This window comes from Eschrichtius robustus, chromosome 15 (genome assembly GCF_028021215.1).
Source record: "Eschrichtius robustus isolate mEscRob2 chromosome 15, mEscRob2.pri, whole genome shotgun sequence".
Taxonomy (NCBI): Eukaryota; Metazoa; Chordata; class Mammalia; order Artiodactyla; family Eschrichtiidae; genus Eschrichtius; species Eschrichtius robustus.
In genome coordinates this window covers 4,603,111-4,628,006 of record NC_090838.1, presented here as the reverse complement: position 1 = coordinate 4,628,006, position 24,896 = coordinate 4,603,111, and the positions used below count along the sequence as shown (strand labels likewise).

The 24,896-nt window shown below is 43.8% G+C and overlaps 1 protein-coding gene across 1 annotated transcript; it reads right to left on the bottom strand.

Moving 5' to 3' along the window:
• Nucleotides 1-9,288: 9,288 nt before the first annotated feature.
• Nucleotides 9,289-23,722, bottom strand: RSAD2 (radical S-adenosyl methionine domain containing 2). The gene is made up of 6 exons (XM_068564661.1): nt 23,374-23,722; nt 19,112-19,273; nt 17,312-17,541; nt 14,639-14,788; nt 11,654-11,686; nt 9,289-9,636 (listed from the first exon to the last, which is right to left on the bottom strand). The coding sequence occupies exons 1-6, from the start codon at nt 23,720-23,722 to the stop codon at nt 9,472-9,474; spliced, it is 1,089 nt and encodes a 362-aa protein (XP_068420762.1). The 3' UTR covers nt 9,289-9,471.
• Between the last annotated feature and the right edge of the window lie 1,174 nt (nt 23,723-24,896).

Genomic DNA, 24,896 nt, shown 5'->3' with positions numbered 1-24,896 from the left:
TCTTTCCTTCCCAGCCTAGATGTCCCAAATAACCTCCTCTGCAGGTGGAGCATTGCATAAGGAACCCAGAGAGGCTGTCTTCAGGCAACTCTGCCTTCTGCTGTACAAAGACCGCTGGAGCTAGACAAAATGCAAGGCTCCAGGTATTTTCCCAGAACACGTGGAGAGAAAATGCAAAAAAAGCAAAACTACCTTACCGTCACAATAAAGTGTGTGGTCAAAAAAACAAAGCACGATAGCTTAAGGAAGAAAAACAGAACTTCAGGAAAGAAAGTACAAGCGAAGGGGAAATTCATCCTTGCAATCACTTAACAACAGCACTGCTAGGGGTGAACTGTGTCCCCCAAATTCATAGGTTGAAGTTCTAACCTCCACCACCTCCTGATATGACCCTATATGGAAATAGGGTTGTTGCAGATGAAGTCGTACTGGAGAAGAGTGGGCCCTAATCCAATACAACTGGTGCCCTCATAGAAAAGGTAAATTTCGAGACAGGCACACAGGGAGGACACCATGGGAACGTGAAGGCAGAGATGGGGTGATGCCTCCACAAACTAAGCATCAGCAAAGATTCCAGCTAAGCCCCAGAAGCTAGGAGAAGGCCTGGAACAGATTCTCCCTCAGCCCTCAGGAAGAACCCACCTTGCCGGTCCCTTAACCTCAGACTTCTAGCCTCCAAAACTGTGAGAAAATAAATTTCTCTTCTTTAAGCCACTCAGCCTATAGGATTTTGTTTCAGCAGCCCTAGCACACTAATACAAGTAGCTAGAAAGTGCCCATGTGTGACTACGATTTAGAGAATACGATTTGTTTGTTTGTTTTTCATAACAAAAATTAAAATGTCATACCAAGGTGATAAAGTACATGCTAATAAGCAAGAAGGTTACCATGTTAATCAAAAAGTAAAGATATTTTTCTGGCACCCTCTCAGAAAGTAAAAACGTTTTCTGTCTTGTTCACCACTAACCCCGGCACAGTATGAACAAGTTCTGGGCACTTAATAAATATTTGTCGAAAGAAACAGATGAATCTTGTCTTCCAGGACTCTCTGCTACCTTGTACTTCTATATGGCTCAGATGCAAAGGCCATAGGTTCTACACAGACATTTAGACCAGAGAGAAAGTTTAATCTCATCTTTTCATTTCACACATGGAAACACTGAGGTTTAAAGTGGCCCTTGAAGGTCCCAAGATCACTGCCAGTTAGTGACACCCACGGTACTACTACTCAAGGTTCTCGGCTGATTCAGTTATTTTCACGTTTTATTATATTGCTTTTCTAGAACAATCAATAGGATATGACCCTTGTGACTTGACAGAATTTTAAAAGGCTTTTCCAGTTCTGAAGGAATGACTCAGTTATATTCAACATTAGATGGACTTAATTGTGGGCAGACATTTGATGCTCGCTAAATATCTACGTGCTTCCCCACATCTCCCAGCCCCTTGCAGGTAGGAGGGGGCATGTGGCTCATTTTGTTCACCAGACTGTGCGCAGGACTGTCACTTCTGAGCTGAGGCAGAGAGAAGAACTTAAAGATCTCTAACTGGCCCGACCTGTCCCCATCACAGTAAGCACACAGCCACCTAGTGAGACGGTTGGACCCTACGGTGAAATCAGTCTGGGTCCCTAGGTTACCTCCTGTTAGGTAATTCTTCTGGTAATTCCCAGAAGAATGTACACTTGCATGTGTTAAGCTATGGAAACCTAGTCTACACTTACTAATGCCTTCGTTCTAGACTTGCTGTCGAGTCACAGTAATTAATTCACTGTGGGTCTTAAGGAGAGTCAATGTGCAGTACCAGCTAAGTAGAATGAGTCATCAAGTCTTAGACGTGAGAGCACGTTTGAGGCAGGCAGCCAGGAGCCAGAGAATATGGGAACCTGGAAGGAATGGAGGTATCAGAGAGGCAGAAAGGCAACACCGTGAGGAAATCAGGCGAGAATCAGAACAGAAATTGTGGTGCCCGGAGCTCATTCCTCATGCGTGTGGCCACGTGGTATAATGTCTTAAAGGTTTACAATAAAGGCTGAGAGGGGAACAGGACATGAAGCTCCGTCCACTGGACAGGGTTTGGGTGAGATGTGACAGGTCGATGCTGTAGTGCCTTGCACAGACCCGCCTATAGAACCTGCGTTCTTCCATCCTAACATGGAACCATGGTTCCAGGCAGCACTCACTCCCCAAGCTGCCTGGAGTGAGGGGGTGTCGACAGCTCACTTCCTGGGAATTCTCCTCTGCCAAAGGAAGCTGCCTCACCCAGATGTCTGGAGGCAGTGCTTCCAATCATCGGTCCATTGGGAGTTAAAGGCCTGCTCAGCTGCATGAATTTGGAACGTTCCTGAAGGGTCCCAGCCACGTCCCATCAGCTGAAGCTCTATCGCAACCACCTCGCAGGGCCTCTGCTCCCCACTCCCTATGAGAGCCATTCGGAGAACATCCCCTGCCAGGAAACTTCCATGTCAGAGCCTGCTTCCCAGAGAGCTGACCCGGACATAGTGAACAGCAGGAAGAGCCCCAGCACAGACACAGAGGGCAGAACCAGGACACATCAGGCGGGGTCATCTGGTTGGGCGAGGCAGTGGGTTTGTCTACCAGAAATGAGGGTGGAGGGTGGGTCCTGGGCGGCCAGGATCCACGGGGCCTTGGGTACCACCTGTGGATGGACAGTTCTGGGGGACCATGGGAGTAAGAATAGAACTGGGGCTGCAAAGACCCTTTCTGGACCTAAACAGACCTGGAGACCCCTTTAGAGATTCTTGTTTCTGTTTGTTCCTAAGAACCATTTGATTTTTTTGTATTTAACTTTTATTCTGCTATGATTTTAAAGATACTTTATTTTAAGGAGATTATTCAATCTCCTTAAGTTCTCTAACCCCGGACAAGCTGGCAAACCTCTCCTAATATTTCAGACCTCAGTTCACTGCTGTTGCCTTTGGTGTCGTTAGGTCATCAGCCTTTGTGCCTGGCCCGAGCTCTCACACTTTCCTCACTCTTGTGGTGTCCATGGCTCTGGCACCATGGTTCCATGTTAGGATGGAAGAATGCAGTTTCTTCTTCCTCCGTCCCCATCCTGCATGTGCATGAAGGTCTGTATCAACTCTCTGTCTTCCCCTTTCCTTCCTGTCCTATTTCATATCTGTGTATGAATGCTGGATACCAGGCTGTATTTCTGAGAACTTTTTCTTATCACAGGATCTCAGGGTAAGGCCACATCTCATTTCCCTGAAAGAAGATGCACATTCAGAACATCTAATCATCAAGAGAAGGCTCCACAGACTCAAGCAAACAAACAAATAACAACCAAGTAATACCTGGAGTTGCTGAGTCTGGGTATCCCGGGAGGCGGAGAGAATACCCCGCTCCCAGAGCCTGGAGCCTGGGCGAGTCCTCCCCATTGTTACCGACCGGTGGTCTCTGCCTCGTGAGGGCAGCAGGAATTGCTTACCTGGCACGCAATCAGCCAGCACCTTGGTCTTGGACTTCCAGCCTCTGGAACTGTGAGAAATAAATGTCTGTTGTTTAAGGTGTATTATTATGGCCACCTGAGCTGACTGCAACAGGTCAGGTCAGTGCAAACAACACTTGAGTAAAGTGACATTTGTGTTATGATGGAAGGAGTGACGAGGTATCCCTTGTGAAAATGCACAGCTCCTGCTTCATACACACACACACACACACGCACACGCACACACACACATGTCTTGTAACTCCTCAGTAACAGCTTATGGGGAGGAATTCTTGGAAACTTATTACAACCCGAACTCCAGGAGAGAACTGATAGAAGTCAGTCTATTCAGACATGGAGCTAAGGGGGTTCAGGGTGAGAGATCATGATTTATAATAAGAAATACATATTTGGTCTTCATCCTCATTCCTGGTGCAGAGCTCCTAAAACCCTTGGACTTTCCTAAGTGATGCTGTTACTAGGTTCTTGGACTCTTTAATCACTAGAAATTGATTAGAGGCCAGATGAGGAATTGAGGCAAGGCTTTATTCGGACTCATGCTGCAGCAGGAGGGAGTGAAAAAAAGTAACAGGTTTCCTTGTTTGCTCCCCAGAGGGGGCGAGCTGGTCCCTTAAATGGGGGGGGGGGAATAGATGGGTCAGGCAGGAGGGGCGGCTTGGATGGTGTGCCCACCCCTTTGGTGGTGCTGTGTGCAGGGGGCATGTGCGGTCCCCTGCTTTTGCTCCCAGCACCTCAGAAGTGGCAGTTGGGTTTTAGCCTTTTTGTATCTTGTTCATAATTTGCCCCAGCTGCACAAGTGCACAGTTACCTTTAGTCCTTGTAGTTTCTTTTTATTCCATTGCTGTAGGAGACATTTGTCCAGGTGCAAGCATTTAGGTAAGGGGGTCCCAGGTCCCAGGTCCCAGCCTATCTCAATGACATCAATACGGATGTCTTTTGCTACGCTACTGAGGGGACTTTGGGAAAGCCCCTAGGCCACCAACCATGTGATTAAGGGGTTGGAACTTTCAGTCCCACCCCCAGACCTCCAGAGGGGGAGTCCAATCACCAGTGGCTAATGATTTAACCAGTCATGCTACGTAATGAATCCTCCATAAAAACCCAAAGGGATGGAGTTCAGAGAGCCTCCAGGTTGGTGAACATGTGGAGACTGGGAGAGACTGGTGGCCCTGGAGAGGGCATGTAAGCTCTGGGCCCTTTCCCCATACCTGGCCCCCTGCACCTCTTCCATCAGCTGTTCCTAAGCTATATCCCTTCACAGTAAACTGGTAATCTAATAAGTAAAATGTTTCTCTGAGTTCTGTGAGCTGGTCTAGCAAATTAATCCAATCCTAGGAGGGGGTCCTTGGAACCTTCAATATAGCTGGCCAGTCAGAAGCACAGGTGACAACCTGCAGTTGTGATTGGCGTCTGTGTTGGGGGGAGGGGTGGTGAGGGGCAGTCTTGTGGGACAGAGTCCTTAGCCTGTAGAATCTGATGCTACCACCAAGTAGAGAGTGTCAGACTTGAGTTGAATTGTAGGACATCCAGCTGGTGTGGGAGAATTGCTTGGTGGTGTGGAAAAACTCACACATCGGAATTAGGAGCAGAATCAGACAAGGATGGGACTTCCCTGGTGGTCCAGTGGGTAAGACGCCACGCTCCCAATGCAGGGGGCCCGGGTTCGATCCCTGGTCAGAGAACTACACTTTGCAGAAGTCCATGTGCCGCAACTGAAAGATCCCACGTGCCGCAAGGAAGATCCCAGAGTGCCACAGCTAAGACCCGGTGCAGCCTAAAAATAAAAGGAATGAGGCAAGGACCAGCCGAGATGGCCCCAAGTGAAAAAATAAATCACTTTTGGGCAGTTCCCCGGATCCTCCAGGAATGAGCTTGCGCAGGGAAGCTTTCTTTTCATTATTATATTTATATTTTCTAGATAATATGAATTCCCAGAGCACGGGTTGCATTCACATTCATAATCAAATATGTAAACAACTCAAAAACGGAATCCAGTGATTTTTTTTCAAATTAACTGTGGTTTTTAGAATACCATTGAATCTCTTCTCATCTTTTTGTGTGAATTGTTAAGAACTGGCTGTTCTCATTAAAGTGTAAGAATGCTAATTGGCTTTAAAACCCTTCATAAGATATTAGTGGAAAATAAAATTAAGTAAGAGCTCAATTCTATTAAAACTATGCATTACTGGACATATGCATGAAATGAATTAGCAGTTGCCTCTGGGTGATAACAATTATGGGTAATTTTTATTTTCTTCATTTTGCTTTACTCTGTTTTTCCAATATTCTCCAAATGCATATTCTTTTTAGAATCATGGGGGAAAAATGTGGTTAAAGTCTTTCTGGTCTTTCAAACCCAGCTCAATGGCATCTGAGTTGAAATTGCTATGTGGGTTTTCTGTGTAATTTCCCAGCCTTTTCCCCTGACTGGTATGACGTGTGCCCGCAGTGGCTTGACACTGGGTTGTGTACCCCAGATGTGTCTGTCCGTGTCCCAGCCACTATGACAGAGGACCTTGGCTGCCCCTTGAGTCTCTTTCACTGTCTTCAAGCCCCTGGATTTGACCTCTGTCCTGGGGGCTGGAGCCCAGCGTCGGCATGTATCCAGAATGGGAAAAGGTAGTGAGGCCATATCCTTCCTGAAGAAGTGAGTACTTGTAACTGGAGATCAAGTACAAGGACACGTCTGAGAAACGCCGCATGTCCGAGGAGGACCAGTCCGCGTCTGGAGGATGTGAGGTGGGCATTGGAGCCAGGGATGTGGAACTCTTAGCTCCCAGAGCCAGGAAGCGGGTGGGAGGGAGAAACAGGCTGACAGGAGAAGCAGCGGCAGGGCCGGCCTGATGCATGTGAGGGGACTGAGTGGACCTCTCAGACCCGGGTGCTGGGGGGGACCTCTGCACCTCCTTGGACTCCGGGGTGCCAGACGCCTGCCCTTTGGACTGCTGACCAGGTCACACTCAGAATGGTGGTTCTACGACCACTCGTACCCTGGGCTGGTGCTATTCCTGCTGCCTGTCTGCAGGAATTCATTCCTTCAGAAGGGATCAAGTTTTAGACACTGGGCCCCCAAGAGGCTGGCTTTCATTTTAGAACACAAGGAGTTTTTTTCCCCAGGGGCTCACCTCTGCTCTATCTTATTGTCGAGTGGGTTGGTTGAAATGTGCTTATTAATTATTGATAACCTTCTTGATTTTTAAAGTGTACTTGCCTTTAGCGAGGTTGGTTTGTAAAAGCATGTAATTACTTTAAACACACACCAAGGAGAGACTTCATTACATTGACCCACTGAAAGTGAAGGTAATGTACAAAAAATACTTTAATGTATTATAACATCTTACAACAGACCAATAGTCAAGAGCATCATATATGGAGAAAAAAATATACATATTTACATATATTTCCCTAAAATTAAGATGTCCTAAATATACTCAAGAAAAAAACCTTAAAATCTTATTGCATGATTAGTCTTCAACTGATCGCAGTGAATGAAACAGTCCTTTCAACAGAAGAGCGGCCTACGGGATGAATTATTGCCTGATGGAGCCTCATTGAGAATCTGTCCGCCTGTTTTAGTATCATGATTCTCGCTACTGATCGAACAACTAGACTCCAAACTCCAGATTGTCATAGAATAGGAGCTGACATTTCAGATGATTCAGCCAAATGATCTCATTCATCTTCAAACCTAAAACAGGCAACTTTCATAGCATTTATCACTAAATAACAGGGATGGTTCATCCTTTCTAAACCAGTACGCTGTTACTAATGTCTGATCTTTCTAGGTTTCTTAAGACAAAATTCTATTCATAGTATTACAAGCTAAACTAAGCAATAATTGAAAGCACCACAAAATACTTGCCTTGAATGCTTAAATTGAGATACCTCACTTAAATTACCTTTCATTTTCCTGATAAAAAGGAATTTGTCTCACAAAACTGATACACATATTGAAAAACTGAAACTATAAAGCAAAATGTTATATAATCCAAACTTGAATTTTACTCTAATGATAAATGTCCTGACTTCTCCCACTTAAGAAAAATGAACATTTGAATATTTTAAACATGAAGGCTTTGAAAATTCTCTCAGTGCATTAGAAAGGGGGTTGTGGTGTAAAAACAGCTGGAAAGTGCGTTTAAAATAGCTTATTTGTTTTTCTCTTTTTCTGATTTTTGTTCATTTTTTAATTTATTTTTTGTTTTTTCTCTTTATATATATACATATATATATATATTTTTTTTTTTCTTTTTTCTTCTCAAGTGCAGTGTTTTGTTTTATATTTCCCTTTGAGGAAAGAGAAATGCAGTTTCACTCAGCTCTAGAGAAATTCACTTCAACTCAGAGGACTTGGGTTTCAGTTTCAGATTTTGTTTCAGATTATAATGATTGAGCATCTACTGGATACCACACAATGTCTTCTGTGCTTTCACATACGTGCCCTTTCTCTGTGGAATAATGTAATGGTCAGCAAAATAAACTCATGTTAAGTAAAAAACAAAAACCCTGTTTTATGGTTATCTGATTATATTAAGGTCGTCATGGCTTAGATACTATCAAGACCCATAGAGGAAAAATACTTTCTAATTCTTTTTTTTTTTCTTAAAAACATAAAATAAAATGGAAAATACATGACAACCATTCTATCGCAGAAGACACACAAACATATTTCAGTTGAATTACAGTGATTTAAAATTTGAAGTAGGAATATCTTTTCTGAGAAAAAAAAAAAATCACATAAACCAAACTTTCAAATTCACCATGTCTTGAAAAAAGATTCTGAAGCGGAATTTCTGCATGGCTGCGTAACGGAATCAGGCAACATTTAAATGCCACCTAGTGGCCAACACTGGAACGGCAGCTGGATTACAAGAGTTCTTTGCTTGAGCAAAAAATTGTCCATGATTTTGCTTTTGTAAAACAATGATAGGAAATTATTATTTCCCAGGAAATGGGATACTGTCTAGGTTGCATGAACAAACTGCATATGTTATTTCCAAGAGGAGAAGATTTTGTTCCTTGACCCAATTCAAGTGACATTTTCCCTCAAGTTCTTTCTTAGCCTAGCAAAGGAAGGCTCTGGATCTTATATTGACCTAGATTACATTCTTATTTCAAGTAATTCAGAGTTAAATGGGAAATATTATATTGTGCCACAGCTTCATTTACAGAAAATCCTGGTGCATCCTACACTCTTCGTCACACCCTTTGCTCCACCTTTGCCTGATGCTTTTGCAGATGAGTTCATGCCAGTCCAGGAAAGTGTCACTTTTCAGGGACATGGGGACAACCAAGCAAACAAACTCATACGTTGTTGCTTGACAGACTCAGCAGATTCACACAGCAACCCAAGCCCTGACCCCATGTAAACTTCATCACTAAATTTAAAGCACACCTTGGTTTTGTTAAGAATCTTGGAAGAGAAAGGGGAGCTGCAGCGATCACTCACATTCCTGGAACAGTCAGCGTGGGTCAGGGCCATGCAGAGCCCCGGGGAGATGAGTTATCTCCTTCTAGGTATTTGTCAAAGCCTGGTAAGATGATCATTTCTTATTCTTTGAAACATGTATGGACTATTTCTAAACTTCTGGGTAAAAAGTCCAAGATTGCAGTGATATAAAGGCCGAAAAGGAAAGAGCCTCACCGCAAGCAGAAATAATCGGGGGAGATCATTTGTAATTTTTCCAGATGGGAAAATAACAATCAAATGAAAGGACTGGAAAAATAACTTCAAAATGGAAATATAGGAGTCACAGTAATTACTACTCAAAAATTAAATCCATAATAAGCTAATTAACTAAAGTTAATCGTCTTGCATGTTCTAAGGATTTCAATTTTCCCAGTTATTTATCTGTTCAGTTACCACAGGCAATCAGATCCCACATGCGACTCAAAATCGAATTTGGGGCCCCTGGCAGTGCCCACGGGAAGAAGGGCAGCCACGCGCTGAGGGCCAGGGCGGTCCCCACAGATGCGCTGAAGGTTGTTCAGTCTTCAGCTTTACCAGTCCAGCTTCAGGTCCGCCTTGCTCCATACGTATTTCCCTCCTCGCTTGAGAAACATCTTTTCATCAAAGCCGCTGAATTTTATAGCTTCTTCTACGCCAACATCCAGGATGGACGTGGAAGGATCCTTCCGTCCGTTTCTGCAGTTCACGAAGCGCATCTAGGAAATTCATGACAGAGATTGGGATATTTCCTGTAAAACTCAATTCGGGGGATCAACTCAAAATGACTTTTGATGTTCCAATCATTTCAACAGATGTTTGTGGAGAGCTGTGAACCAGATGCTTCACTGGGGACGTGGAACTCTGGGGACACCATCTCTGTACTCAACCAGCTCCCATCACCCACGTGAACACCTGAGACCAGGTAAGGGCATGATAAACAGAATTATATACACATGCCTATCCCTCCACTGGGGGGCGGGGTAATCAGGAAAGGCTTCCAAAAAATGTTGCCATCTAAGTTATGTTTTGAAATTGTAAGCTAGAGAGAACAATATCGGAAAAGCCCAGAAGCATGAAACAGTACGGTGAGTTTGGGAAATTGCAGGTAGATGATATTGCTGGAGTGAAAACTGTGTGTGCAGGAATTAAAAAAAAAAAAGTGTAAATAGAAATAAAAGCTTCTTTTAATAAAGGGAGGGGGCTTCCCTGGTGGCGCAGTGGTTGAGAATCTGCCTGCCAATGCAGGGGACGCGGGTTCGAGCCCTGGTCTGGGAAGATCCCACATGCCGCGGAGCAACTAGGCCCGTGAGCCACAATTGCTGAGCCTGCGCGTCTGGAGCCTGTGCTCCGCAACAAGAGAGGCCGCGATAGTGAGAGGCCCGCGCACCGCGATGAAGAGTGGCCCCCGCTCGCCACAACTAGAGAAAACCCACGCACAGAAATGAAGACCCAACACAGCCATAAATAAATAAGCATATTAATTAATTAATTAATTAATTTTTTAAAAAAAGAAAGGGAGATAGCATGGTAAGAAAGGTGCTACAGAGGCGGGCAGGTCCCACATCAAGAAGAGTAGCACATGCCCTGCTAAGGGTCTTGGTTTTCATCCTCAATTAAGCATCTTACAGACAGGAACCAGATCTTCACAGCTCTATGACCTACCATGGCACACAGCATTTTGTAGTAACGCTTGTTGAATCAAAATGTTCTTAGATTGCCAAAAGTAAATTTTGTTCCCACTCTATTTATTCCAACTGTACGGAAACCAGACAGTTTGTAGAGGAACATTGGTCAAAATCCCCAGCCGGTCATGGTACTCCAAAAATAAATTCCGTTTGACTTTTCCTCTCTACCTTGAACCCATGAACTGAACATTTGTGTTACCACCTTTCCCCCTCTGCTCCTTAAAGAAAGCACATATTGACAACAAATGAGTGACTGTGAATCATCACTGATTAACTTGAAAATAATAAAATATCAAAAGTCACAGTAAGCATTTCTCGAAACACCAAATTCAGTGTAAATATGGAAAAGCCATGGTTCTTGTTGGAGCTCATTTCTTAAAAACAGATCTTTGAATGGAATTATTTGTCCAGTGCTAGAAATATTGGCAAAAGTTTATGAATTGGGACAGAAAAAGAAAACAAAAAGAGACAAGGAAAGGGAGAAGTGATTTGTTTTTCAGTTTGGAGAATGATGGCGTATCTCTTCCTTGGGAAGGCAGTGGAGTAGGAAGGTATCAGTGGCTTTTGGAGAGGAACTGTAATCTCTTCTCCCCAAAGCCAAGAGCTATCTGTCAGAGGACAAGCTGGCAGCATCTGAGGTATTAAAGGCAATAACGTCAAGTGTGACATGTCCTTCCTGCAAAGATCCCTGGGCACCCCTTGACCAGAGAACCCAGCTGAAGATGGAATAACAAAGGACTCTGCTTTGTGTGATGTCAGCTCCGTGCGACCTCCATGGATCCATAGCCATAGGGAAAAGGCCATCGAGTGCGGGTGTGTGCAAACACTGGGATCAGATTCAAGCCAATGCCTGCCCAACCCCTTAGCTCAGAGACGGACACAGTGAAGTAAGGGCTCTATAATATTAGTCAGTGACAATAAAAATATGAAATGCTGGCCAAAAAGAATGAATATGGGCTAAATGGTTATGCTGATTATAACTCAACCCTGACCTTGCTGCTTAATGAATTTTTAAGGGATCGTTTTATAATGCATTAGACATACTCACATATTCATCCAGAATAAGGTAGGAATCTCTCATCTGCAAAGCAGAAATTACATACCAATTTAGTTTCAAGCATATTTTTCAGTATGTATGCTCAACTGTCTGTCTTACCGCGTTTGTGCGTTTGTGCTTTATTATTCCTGGAGGCCACATGTCTTAAATCTCTAGAGCGTCTTTAGATGCGTCCCTTACAAGGTGAACCATCTGCCAGTGCCCCATCCCCACCTAACACACATCTCTGAGCCATCAGTTTGTGTCCATTTGGATTCCAGCAGATTCTAGCAGGCTGGCTTCTGCCCCATGCTGGAAGGGTCACATGCCACTCTGAAAGCTCCTCTGACAGGGAAACCCCCAGGCTAATTTCCCCATTTCCTCCAACTCTGGGGAACCCTGTCCTTCATTGTTCAATATTCCCTGTGTCCGCCATGCCTCTGATGGACCCCCTTTTCAGTGAATAAAGCAGAATCCCTTTAATGCTATTACCTGGGAGCTTATCTGAGGATTGTAATATTACTTACGTTACTTGTAACTAGTTATGCCTTCTATAGGTATATAGAGAGTGTGCCTACGCTCTCATAGGAAGGTATACCCTCTCTACGTACCCCATATAGGTAGGAGTCTGCAAACATTTTTCTGTAAAGGGCCAGAGAGTAAATATTTTCAGCGTCATAGACCACGCGGTCTCTGTGACAACTAAAAGCCACTGTGGACAATGCTTAGAGAGCAAGCGTGGCTGTGTTCCACTGAAACCTTCCGCATCGACCTTGAAATTGCATTTCGTATACTTTTCCTGAGTCACAGGTGTCATTCTTGTTTTGATTTTTTTTTCCAACCATTCTTGGCTTGCATTCTGGGTTTGTCCCACGGGCTGTAGTTTGCCAACTCCTGTGCGTGGCCAGTTCGGGACCTTGTTCCTGAATGTCTGGAGGTGGGCCAGGCATCAGCACCACCTGGGAGCTGGTTAAAATGCCGAATCATGGGTGCACCTCAGACCTGCTTGCTGGTTTGCAAACTTGGGAGTTCCCTGGGTGAAACCTTACCCACGTCAGAGGTAAAGTGAGCTGACCCCACCTATGTCAGAGGCAGAGTTCACCGACCTCATCTACATAAGAGGCATGGTTAGCTGACCTCGCCTACATCACAGGTAAAGTTAGCTGAGCTCACCTATGTCCGAGATATCGTTAACCGACCTCACCTCTGTCAGATATAGATAGCTGACCTCACTTACATGAGAGGCAGGGTTCGCTGACTTCACCTATGTCAGAGGTAAAGTGAGCTGACCTCACCAACGCAAGGGAACCGACATACAAAGCTTGTCTTGGGTGGTCTGCAAGACGAGAAGACCTCAGCACCCTCTGCTAGTCTTGAAAGTTTATAGAGAAGCCTGAGCTGGGTTCAGACACATGTACCATCCAGATGGTCTCACCGTGGGAGTGTCCTTCCTGAAGACAGGGGAGGGGTTAGGAGCCTTCAATCGCCCAAGTAAAGCTCTAGGTCAAATAGTGGTCACCTCCTCTCAATAACTTCCCCAACCCTGCTGACTCAAAATCTGCATTTTAGCAAGACCCTGCCTGGGGGTTTGTCTGTACAGTGAAGTTTGAAATGAACTGACTAGTAAGCTTCTCAGGCTTTGGAGTTATCCAAACCCCAGTTTGTCCCTTGCTGGGCTCTAAGGGAGGTGAGTTAACCCTGCCTCTGGCATGGGTTAGGTCAGCTAACTCTACCTCTGTCACAGGTGAGGTCAGCCAACTTCACCTCTGACACAGATGATGGCAGTTAATATACCTCTGACATAGATGAGGTCAGTTAACTGTACCTCTGACACAGATGAGGTCAGCTAACCATGCCTGTCATGTAGATGAGATCAGCTCACTTTACCTCTGACATGAGTGAGGCCAGCTAACCCTTTCTGTCATGTAGGTGAGGTCACTTAACCTTATGACTCAGCCTCAGAGTTTCTAAAATGGGGATAATATTTCTGGCTCATGAGGCCTCTGTGAAGTGCTCAAAAAGTAGTAATTTATGACATATTTTCTTTGATCTCACATTACCTATGTAATTAAGACAAATTTTAAAAAGTCAAACAAAATAGTGTATAGATATGAGTATTCTCCTCTGTTCTCCGTCTTCTTTTCAAAAGCTGCTCTGACCCCATTCAGGGATTTCCTTATTCGTGCTCTGGTCAACATTACTCAGAAGTCTGAAGTATAAGGAATGACTCCTTGTTCGCAAATTTCTAATATGATGTAAGCATATGAGGGAGAGATTTTGCTGCATATATATTCTTTGGTGGAAGATGGGGAAAGCTTTTGATGTTTAAATACTTTAAAAATAATAAAACTACCAATTTTAGAAAAATTTAAAGTCCAAACAGTTATCAAGGTAAACAAAAATGACTGATAATCCCATTATCCCAAGATGACCATGGGATGTGTACATACACACCTTTTTTGCCCATTAGGATTAAAGGTCAAATGAATTTTGCCTATAGTTCTTCATTTGTACCTAATATCATATCATGCAAATTTATCCTTGTTCCCTAATACTCTTTGAAATAGGTTCTATAGTCAGTATAACATTCCATAGCAGGGAACATGAGTTTACCTGTTCTCTGTATGTCGAATATCAGGCTACCTTCAATTTTTTACTCCCTAACACGGCAGTAATGTAGCTTTGAATAAGTTCTTTTTTTCTTTAGCTTCTGAGAGCACACTGATTATTTACTCTGTCTCTGATAACACCTGGAAGCTCCAGACTGCAGACGTGCTTTGGCTGACACTGTTTAACCTACATGATACGTACATTTGGACTAACAGGATGGATCCAGTTTTTCACACTGGAAACCTAAGGATCTAGTGAACCTTCCACCTCAGCCCTGAGACTCCTCCCATCTCCCCACGCAAACCCTCCAAAGCCCTTGGTGGAGACGCTTTCCTGTTTGGAGCTAAATGTGTGATGGGGAAGAAAACAATGTTTGCTTCATACAACCTTCTGGTTAGATTCGGGCACCAGGCAGGGCACGTCTTTGTGGCGGTCCAAGAAGGCTTCAAACTCTTCGTCACTTATTACGAACGGTCCTGCTTCTCTCAGAGCATCTTCTCCAGAATTCTCACCCTCGATTATGAGGCACTGGAAGACCTGAAACACAAGTGTGGTGTTGGCTTTGTGAAGAGCTTTCCATCTCTTTTGTCCCCAAATCTCATTTCTCCCTGAACCCCTCCTGAGCAAAGAAGACTCCTCCAACTAGGAAACATTCTAGAAAGACACTGCTCTGGGGAAATGAGAACATGCCCTGAAATTTAGGGATATGGTACTAGAAGCCCAAACATCCCCAAAATATAAATTTTTATAAACTGGTCTAGATTTTTAAAAACTGGTCTAGATTACATTTGATCTAGTCTTATAACCTATAATATTTTCAGACTACAAAATAATGGTTGCCTGCAAGCCCAGGGCCTCCTGCGGAGGAGGCCGTCTGGGGGACCAGGTTCTGACCCACGTGAGCGATTGCATAACAGTTGACACCTGATCCAGGTTTACATCAATTTGCATCCTGCAGACCTCAGTGATCTGATGCGAAAACTGTTTTCTAAGCGGACAGCAGCTAATCCTCTCTCTCCAAAAAAAGTCGGAATTTTGAAAAGGCAATTCTGGAGTGAGTCAGGTAAGTGGAAGCCAGAGTAGGAGTCGAAAGATTGGAGAAAAGAGATAGAGAAGAAGTGACAAGGAGCCATGAGCAAACCAAAGCTATGAGAAAAAAATATATATAAAACGTATATATAATATATAAGAATAGTACATGAGTGCGGACTGGCAGGGGGCTCTAGAAGGGAAATCTAAGAGCTTGGAGCTTGGCCCTCTGGCTCTCCTCCGACGTCTCCACACAGTGGGTCATAGCCTGGGGTCCTCCCATCACCCCTGTTTCTGTAGCTGTTTTCAGTTCCTCCTGGACCTGGGAGAGTGGCTGATATTCCAGCTTACTTACATATGTAACCAAACATCAAGTTCAACATACAAATTAAGACTTTTTAGAGTAAGAAACATTTCTTGTTTCCCATAACCCACTTTCACATGTTACAGGATAACCTCAGGAAAATGATACATTAATCCCTTTCCCATCTCCACAACCCTTCTCTGAATGCTAACGTGGGATTAACAGCACTTCCCAGGCAGCTTTGATAGGAAAGGTTTTCTTGGTGTCTAGACAGGAATTCCTTCCCTAGGTCTTCTCTACCTGTGGAAATTCTGTCCCTCTGTCCGAGCAGGAGCCAAATACCTCCTCCTACACGAAGTCTTCCTGGCTCTTTGGCAGAAATAAACCTTGCCTGTTTCACCCTGCCACATTATCCCAGCACACATAGCTTTATATTACAAGAGTTTTCTTTAACTCTTTTACTTGTTAGAATTGAATTCTACATCTTATCTTTAGTTGCATTAGCCTGGGGTTCAGGCACAGACTTTGGATACCTGCATAGCAATCATCGGGGCAGCTTGTTAAGAATACATATTCACACAAACCCTCCTGCTAATCTGTTTCAGGATAGTGGGTATAGGATGAGGCCCAAGAAGCTGATTTGAAACAGTTCCCTGAGATCATTCTGAAGAACAGCCAGGGGCAGAAACCTTCAGTTTATAATTCTTTGTAAGCATCTGTGCATGGTGGGTGCTATAAGTCATTTTGAACTGGCTTACGTGTATTTGAACCTTAGACTTTTTAGTAGCTGATAGTGGGGCTAAGTCCTAAAGCACACATCTGGGTGAATGAATCTTGGGAATGAATTTTGCCACCACTTGGGGATGGCCTTTCTCCCAAATAGCTTCTAATAATTCTATGAAAAATGAACTAACAGAAAGAGAAAAACAAATACTGTATGCTAACACATATATATGGAATCTAAAAAAAAAAAATGGTTATGAAGAACCTAGAGGCAGGACAGGAATAAAGACGCAGACATAGAGAATGAACTTGAGGACACGGGGAGGGGGAAGGGTAAGCTGGGACGAAGTGAGAGAGTGGCATGGACATATATACACTACCAAAGGTAAAATAGATAGCTAGTGGGAAGCAGCCGCATAGCACAGGGAGATCAGCTCGGTGCTTTGTGACCATCTAAGGGGTGGGCTAGGGAGGGTGGGAGGGAGACTCAAGAGGGAAGAGATATGGGAACATATGTATATGTATAACTGATTCACTTTGTTATAAAGCAGAAACTAACACGCCATTGTAAAGCAATTATACTCCAATAAAGATGTTAAAAAAAAAAAGAAAAATGAACTAACAGAATTTATGAAGAACATATACCCATTTATAAATAAGCCAAGAGTTTTTAAGACAAATCAGTCTTATTATTTTAATAAACACATACGAGTTAGACTTCCTATGAACAGATTCTTCAGGATATCTCCAAGCACTTCTCATATTCTTTTATATTTACTTTCACAATTTCCCAGAAGGAAATCAGTTATAAGGGGGAAATTGAGGCAAAGAGAATGTGAGTAGTTAACGTTTAGCAGAGCTGAAAGAAGGACCAAGGGCCTGCTTTCCCAACTGGCTCTCTGAGTCCATAGTTCTCTGTATCCCTATCATTTCTGGTTTTGCTGAAGCAAGTCTCTCCTGACCGTTCTCTTAATTACAAGCCGCAAAAGCGACACGGCGCATACCTTCCAGCGGATGGGGTTCAGGGCTTTAATCTGTTCCTTCATGTCCTCGTCCACGTTGAATCGATTGATGACGGAATTTATCTTGAAGGCCACTCTGTAATTCTTGCACCACGTCCTCAGTTTTTGGAGATTTTCCACGTGGTTCTTGTTTCCTTGACCACGGCCAATAAGGACATTGACCTGCTCGTCAAAGCTGTCGCAGGAGATGGCGAGGATGTCCAGATATTCCCCTGAGGGAAAACCATCACCATTAGGCTTTTCCATCCAAGGAAGCAGACACAGGCCTTTAAGCCAGAGATGGAGAATTGGAGCCTTATCGACCACATAGGTAGACATAAACATTTTGTTTGTTCCTCCAGACATCTAAAAATATTTCAAACTGTTTGCAAATATTTCTGGGGGGGTAGATTTAACATAGAATGTAGATTTACGATGCATCTTTAATAATTTGAGCATATGGCGACATTAACCTTGAACTCCCATATAGGACAAAGATCAACGGACGTTCATAATTGTCTGTCCACGTGTCCACTATTAATAGTCCTTACACTTTCTTTTTGTCTCCCTACCACTAATGATCCTTTTTCTCACGCACTTCCAAATTCACTAACTTGCACCACCTCTCCCATACAACGTTTGAGCTTTTGACCCAAAGGTGCAGCAATCCTTCTTGTCCCTACTCTTTACACCATACTGACAGCATGTGGAGCCCATCCTGGAGGGAGCGAGCTGCCCTGGGGACACAGATAGCAAACCCAACCAGTTCTTCTCTGATCACACAGCTCCCTAACCCTGTCTTATGTCTCTGAATCTGGTTCCCAAAGCTTACTTTTGAACTTCTGACCCCCTCTTTCACTGAGTGACTCCCTTCATGGTCATTTTGATGTTGACTCATCACCCTGTGGTCTTCCTGTTAACCTTCCTCAGGTGGGCTGTTCTACCCACATCCACACCCTGTAGATCCACATCCATTTCTTCATCACCTTGGAAGGAGGATTTCATCAGAGATCTCCTGTGAATGTCCTCAACAGATCGCAAATGCAACTACCCTTTGGATGATTTCAAGGCTCAAACAACTTACACAAAGCAAAGCACGGAACATTTTACTCTAAGAGTTCAGTTAGAACTGTCTCCCAAAATGATAGCAGTAATAATAGCTAACATTTTTCAAGTGCCTCCTAAATTCCAGGTACTGCTCTATGAATATGAACATCTACGTAAAACTTAGCTTCCCAGTCTTAGGACCAGGGATTTGTAACCCTGGGTTGTATAGTGGAATCCCTTGGAGCACCCCAAGTTGGCCTGTCCACATATCACGAGGCTCTGATATAATTAGTCTGGAGTCCAGTCCCAGTACAGATATTTTATAAATTTCCTCAGTAGCCGAATATGCAGCCAAAGGTGAGAACGACTGTTTTAGTCTAATCCCTTAATTTGTACACGAGACTACTAAAATAGAGTTATTTCCAAAAATACTTTAAAAACTAAACATGAATAGCAAACAATAAGGTCAGGGCTTGCAAAACTGTACACTGTGTTAATTTTCCCCACTAGTGGCTCAGCTAAAACTAGCTGCACTGATAATGTATGGAAGAGTTCTGGGGCTAGTCTGTTCTGTTATCTGCCTTGCCATACTGGTTTGCTTAGAGCCCTACCAGCTTGAAAAGAGATTAGAATAAGCCCACTTGTTTCTTCCTCCCTTTGGATCCCCAGCAGGCCTGGCCAAAAGCCCGGGATGGAAGGAAATACAACAACAGACAACGACAGAGGCAGCAGCCACGTGCCAGGCGAGGCTCTCACCGTAGTTCTGGAACCACCTCTCCCGGATCAGGCTCCCGTTGCTTACTACGCTCACGCTGGGCAGTTGCAGCTCCTGTTTGCAGAACTTCACCAGCTGGCCAAGGTATTCGCCCCGGTCATGGATGAATGGCTCTCCGCCGGAGAAGTTGATCTTTTCCATACCTGGGACAGACAGAGAGCATGGCTTTTCCTTCTATTTTTCCACTTCACCAACATCCATTATTATTTTAATGGCAAAAGTAGTATTTTCTCAATGTAATAGAATGAGATGAGAGAAAAATGGAGCTAGGACGAACGCCCAAGCTCCAAAGCCTTTGATCTTTCTGAGTGTGCAGGTCGCCCTCCATTCTAGCTTTCCCAGGACAGTCCCGGTTTATGGAGGACCAAATCTCATCAGTTAGTTTTTTCTAGCACCCTCTTTTACTCTCAGATGTTTCTACAATGGGGCAGTGGTAAATTATAGCACCTCACTATTTATAAGCTAACATGCTAGGAGATGGCTTGTATGATGAGAATTATGATCCAATAAAAATACGATTCCCTAAAAGTGTGGTTAAATAGGGGCAGATAACTAGAGAAAGTGAAACAGTGTATTGGCCTGTGGTGTAGCCCGTGATGAGTTTGAGGAGCAGGTTAGAGGGGATGAAAGAATGAGAAAACTGAAGGAACAGGATGTAGAGTTGTTGTTAAGAGCTTAGATGAGGAGCAATTAATTCACAATGGTGCCAACATTCAAGCCATCCTGTCACAGCACAGATCAATAGCTGATGCTCATAACGGTTGAGTTCTATTCAGTCTGGTCTGTTTAAAAGCCAAAGAAGTGGGCTTCCCTGGTGACGCAGTGGTTAAGAATCTACCTGCCAGTTCAGGGGACATGGGTTCGAGTCCTGGTCTGGGAAGATCCCACATGCCGCGGAGCAACTGAGCCCGTGAGACACAACTACTGAAGCCTGCGCGCCTAGAGCCTGTGCCCCGCAACAAGAGAAGCCACCGCAATGAGAAGCCCGAGCACCGCAACGAAGAGCAGCCCCCCTCGCTGCAACTAGAGAAAGCCCGTGCGCAGCAACAAAGACCCAACTCAGCCAAAAAAAAAAAAAAAAAAAAAGCCAAAGAAGTAAATAATATATTTTAGAAGCATCTTCAGCCAGAGCAGTAATTTTAATTTTAAATGTAAAGTACATTTATTGTTTAAATTTAAAAATAAATTTAAAATTTCAACAGTCACCAAAATAGATTTTCCTCTATTTGCCAGAAATCTCACTTACAGGACACATCACCCATACTATACCTTAACCATTTTAACTAACTTTGGTTTTATTTACTTAAAACTGAGAGGTCATGATATAAAAGTATTAATTATAACTGTAATAGTTTATACTCTATTAAAAAACATATGAGCATCTATTTATTTGTCCCTTGTAACAACTTTTTAAGGTTGATATATGAGTTATCATTATTGTCTCTATTTTAAAGAATATTAAACTGATATTCAGAAAGTTAAATGTCTTGACACATTGTTTAAGTGCTGGAGCAGGAATTCAAACCCTGGCCTTGTGAATCAAGAGTCTAAGTTCGTTCCATAACCCCAGAGCTCTCTTCACTTGTTCATTCATGCACTAATTCATCCATTCAAAAACATTCATTAGATTCCTATTACCTTCTAGATATTTTGTTAGGCAGAAAGATAAGCAGAATGCTAGGTTTCAACCTTGGAACTCAAACTCTTTGGGGACCCAGATATTCAAAACAAAACAACAAAACAAAACACAAGAGCACAATTTTAAATATGCTACAATAGGCACTTAGGTTGCTTCCATACCTTGGCAATGTAAATAATGCTGCTATGAACATTGGGGTGCATGCATCTCTTCAAATTAGTGTTTTTACTTCTTTCTGATATATATCCAGAAGTGGAATTGTTGGGTCATATGGTAATTCTATTTTTAGTTTTTTAAAGAACCTCCATACTGTTCTCCACAGTGTCTGTACCAATTTACATTCCCACCAACAGTGTACGAGGGTTCCCTTGTCTCCACACCTTCTCCAGCATTTGTTATTTGTGGTCTTTTTGATGATGGCCATTCTGACTGGTGTGAAGTGATACCTCATTGTGGTTTTGATTTGCATTTCCCGGATGATTAGCGATGTTGAGCATCTTTCCAAGTGCCCGTTGGCCATCTGCATTTCCTCTTTGGAAAATTTCTATTCAGTCCTTCTGCCCATTTTTTAACTGGGTTGTTTGTTTTTTGATGTTCAGTTGTCTCAGCTGTTTATATATGTTGACTATTAACCCTCTATCGGTCATATCATTTGCAAATATCTTCTCCCACTCAATAGGTTGTTTTTTCATTTTGTCAATGGTTTCCTTTGCTGTGCAAAAGCTTTTATATTTTTTTTAAAAGTGTCCATCAACAGACAAATGAATAAAGAAGATGTGGTATATATACACAAAGGAATACTACTCAGCCATAAAAAAGAATGAAATTTTGCCATTTGCAGCAACATGGATGGACTTGGAGGGCATTAGGCTAAGTGAAATAAGTCAGACAAATATTGTATAATATCATTTATGTGTGGAATCTAAAATAATACAACAAACTAGTGAATACAACAAAAAAGAATCAAACTCACAGATATAGAGAACAAACTAGTGGTTACCAGTGGGGAGAGGGAATGGGGGAGGGGCAAGATAGGGCTAGGGAGAAAAAGGGTTATAATTAGGATTATATGAAATCATGTGTGTGAAACTTTTGAAAACTGCAAAGCATTATAGGATTTAAAGAATCTTTCATTCAATTAAAAAAATAAAGTAAATAAAACATGCTATAATACATGCATTTGTAACAAATGCCATGGGATCACAAAGGAAGGCGAGAGGGCATTCGTTCTGCATGACGAGGACCAGGAATAATTCTAAGGAGCTTTGAAAGTTCACCAACAGAGACTGAGGTGACAGGCATTCCAGGAAGAGAGAACAGTGCAATCACAGGCTCCACGATGCAGGTGTTGGGGGAGAACTGTGTCACATGATGTGTCCAGAGCTTGGGGCCCTCCAGGAAGTGGGGTGAAGGATGGCAACACTGAGCTTGAAGCCTGTGCTGACAAGTTCGGGCTTGGAAGCCATGCAAGAGAGCTAAGTGCGGGAGTTAGCCATCAAAATATATATTTTAGTAAGATAACGCGCTTTCAGAGGGGACCCAGAGACAATGAGATGAATTGCAGCAGTCCTGGTGAGAAATAATGAGACCCTGAACCAGACCCCACTGGGAACGGCAAGGTGGGTCAGGCATTGGATGAGCTTGTGGATGACTGGACAGGCGTATGGAAAGCAAAATAAGTCAGATCCAATAAAGTGCAAGCCTACGATCTCACCGCATCAAGCACAAAATCCGGCAAAACTAGTGCGTGTGTTAGAATAAGAGCTAGTGGTTGTCCTGGGCGGGAAGGGCAGGGGCTGAAGGGAGCATGCGTTTTGGGTGCCCCGCTGTTTTCTGTCTAGATTTGTGTGCTGTTTACCTGGGTGTGTGCGGTTCTGTGCAAATGCATGTTACACGTCTGTAAAAAAGGTAAGCAAGTTGAGAAAAAAGTTGGCCATGTAGCTGAAGTTGCTCTAGGGAAGACAGGAGGACAAGGAGAGAAGGAGGACAGATCTGGAGCGGAAGATGTCACCTTAGAACTGGACAGGCTGGGGTCTCTCTCAGATGCCTTCGAGTTACTGACGTGGTGACACTGAGTGAGAAAGTCTCCAGGGCAAAGTTATTGCCTTATTGGAGTTGTAAATAGTTTCTCTAAAGTTTCATAGTAAGAACACGTAAATAATCCAAAATAAAAGATTCAACTATTGGGTTTCTTAAGTCAAAGTGTTTGTATTTGTTTGCAACCTTCCTCATTAACTGTTTCTGGGAAACCCCAAGTGCTTCGGACAGACTCAGCGCAGCACGACCTTCCCGACCTGCCTCGTTCTGCGGGCTGGGCGGACAGGGACCCGGCAGGTGCAGGCGCGGCTCGCTTAGCAGCGGCAGGAGGCTGGGTTTGCTCCACTTACCCCCAGGCCAGCCGACTCTGCGGGTTGGGAAGCCCTAGACACCCATCCCCAAATTCACCTCCACATCCTCTGGCGGGAGGGCATCCCCCAGAACCGCTAAGGTGGGAACCGATAAGGCTCTGGGGGAACCGTCCAGCCCACGCGCGCTCCCAGCCCCCTCCTCTCAGCCGGCCACGTGCCAGCTGAGCCCCTGACCTCGTTCTGGGTCCGGACTCACCCGCTTCCTTCAGCAGCAGCAAGCCTCTCTTGGCCTCCGCCAGCGGCAGCACGAAGGACGTTTTGGCCGTGTGGAAGCAGAAGCCACACTTGTAATTGCACTGGCGGGTGAAGTGATAGTTAACGCTGGTGGGGGTGATGGGCAGATCGCGGTCCTCTTCATCTTTCCTGCTGGTCTCCCTCGGTTTTCTCCTGCCCCGCTGCTGCTGGCTCTTCTTGCCTCCTGCCAGCCAGAATGCTGCCCTGAGCCGGGGGAACAGGGCCCCCAGGCTGCTCCACAGGGAGACCAGGGGCTGCAGGAAGGCGCTCAGCAGCTTGAGAGTAAATGACACGGGTACCAGCATCCACATGGTGGCCAGGTGCCCTGAGGCAGCCCTGCAGCTGCAGCCTCACTTTATATGCGGCCGGCAACCTGTCACACGGGGAGGGGGGACACGCCTTCCTTGACTAACTCTCAGCTGAGCACAAGTTTCGATTTCTCTTTTCGTGAAAATGAAAGTTGGAACAGGGCCAAGACTGAAGGCTCAGAACTAGGGCTGACATCTGCTTTCCTCTGCCCCGCTGCTTCCCCTCTGTCTATAAATAATAGGGGTAAAAATAATAGCCTCCTAACTGGATACAGATGGAGAAGATATTGATCTCTAATCTCTGTCTCGATCTAGCAGATAGCAGTAGAACTAGAGAGAGACGTAGCCACCTCTGTAGCTGTTGTATTGCTCGTGCATGACATAAGATGTAGAAGCTTCTCCTCCAGCAGCCTTCACCCGGGGGCACTCAGCAAGAGTTTGTTAGGAGAGCCAGATAGTGAAAAGAATGAATGACCTTGGAGGATGAGCCCCTACTCCGTGAACCTCAGCATCCCCTTTCAGATCACAGCCAAAACGCATGGGCACGTAATGACACTGATGCCTGGATCTTTCTTTAGTAATTTATCTTCATGTATGCATTTTTACATGTTAAAATTTAGACATTATATTTCCCTGCATGTCTACGCATTTCTATACCATTTTTAATAGACGATAGGAAAATCAGATGCTTTTCTAAGATGCTTCCTTTTTTAAAAAATTGAAGTCTAGTTGATTTACAACGTTGTGTTAGTTTTAGGTGTCCACAAAGTGATTCACTTAGACGTATCTAGCTGCTCTTTTTCAGATTCTTTTCCATTATAGGTTATTACAAGATATTGAATATAGTTCCCTGTGCTATACAGTAGATCCTTGTTGATTGTCTATTTTATATATAGTAGTGAGTATTTGTTAATCCCAAACTCCAATATATCCCTCCCTGCCTTTCCCCCTTTGAAAACCATACGTTTTTTCTTCTATGTCTGTGAGTCTATTTCTGTTTTGTAAATAAGTTCATTTGTATCATATTTTAGATTATATATATAAGTGATATCATATGATATTTATCTTTCTCTGTCTGACTTATTTCACTTAGTATGATAATATATAGGTCCATCCATGTTGCTGCAAATGGCATTATTTCATTCTTTTTTATGGCTGAGTAGTATTCCATTGTATG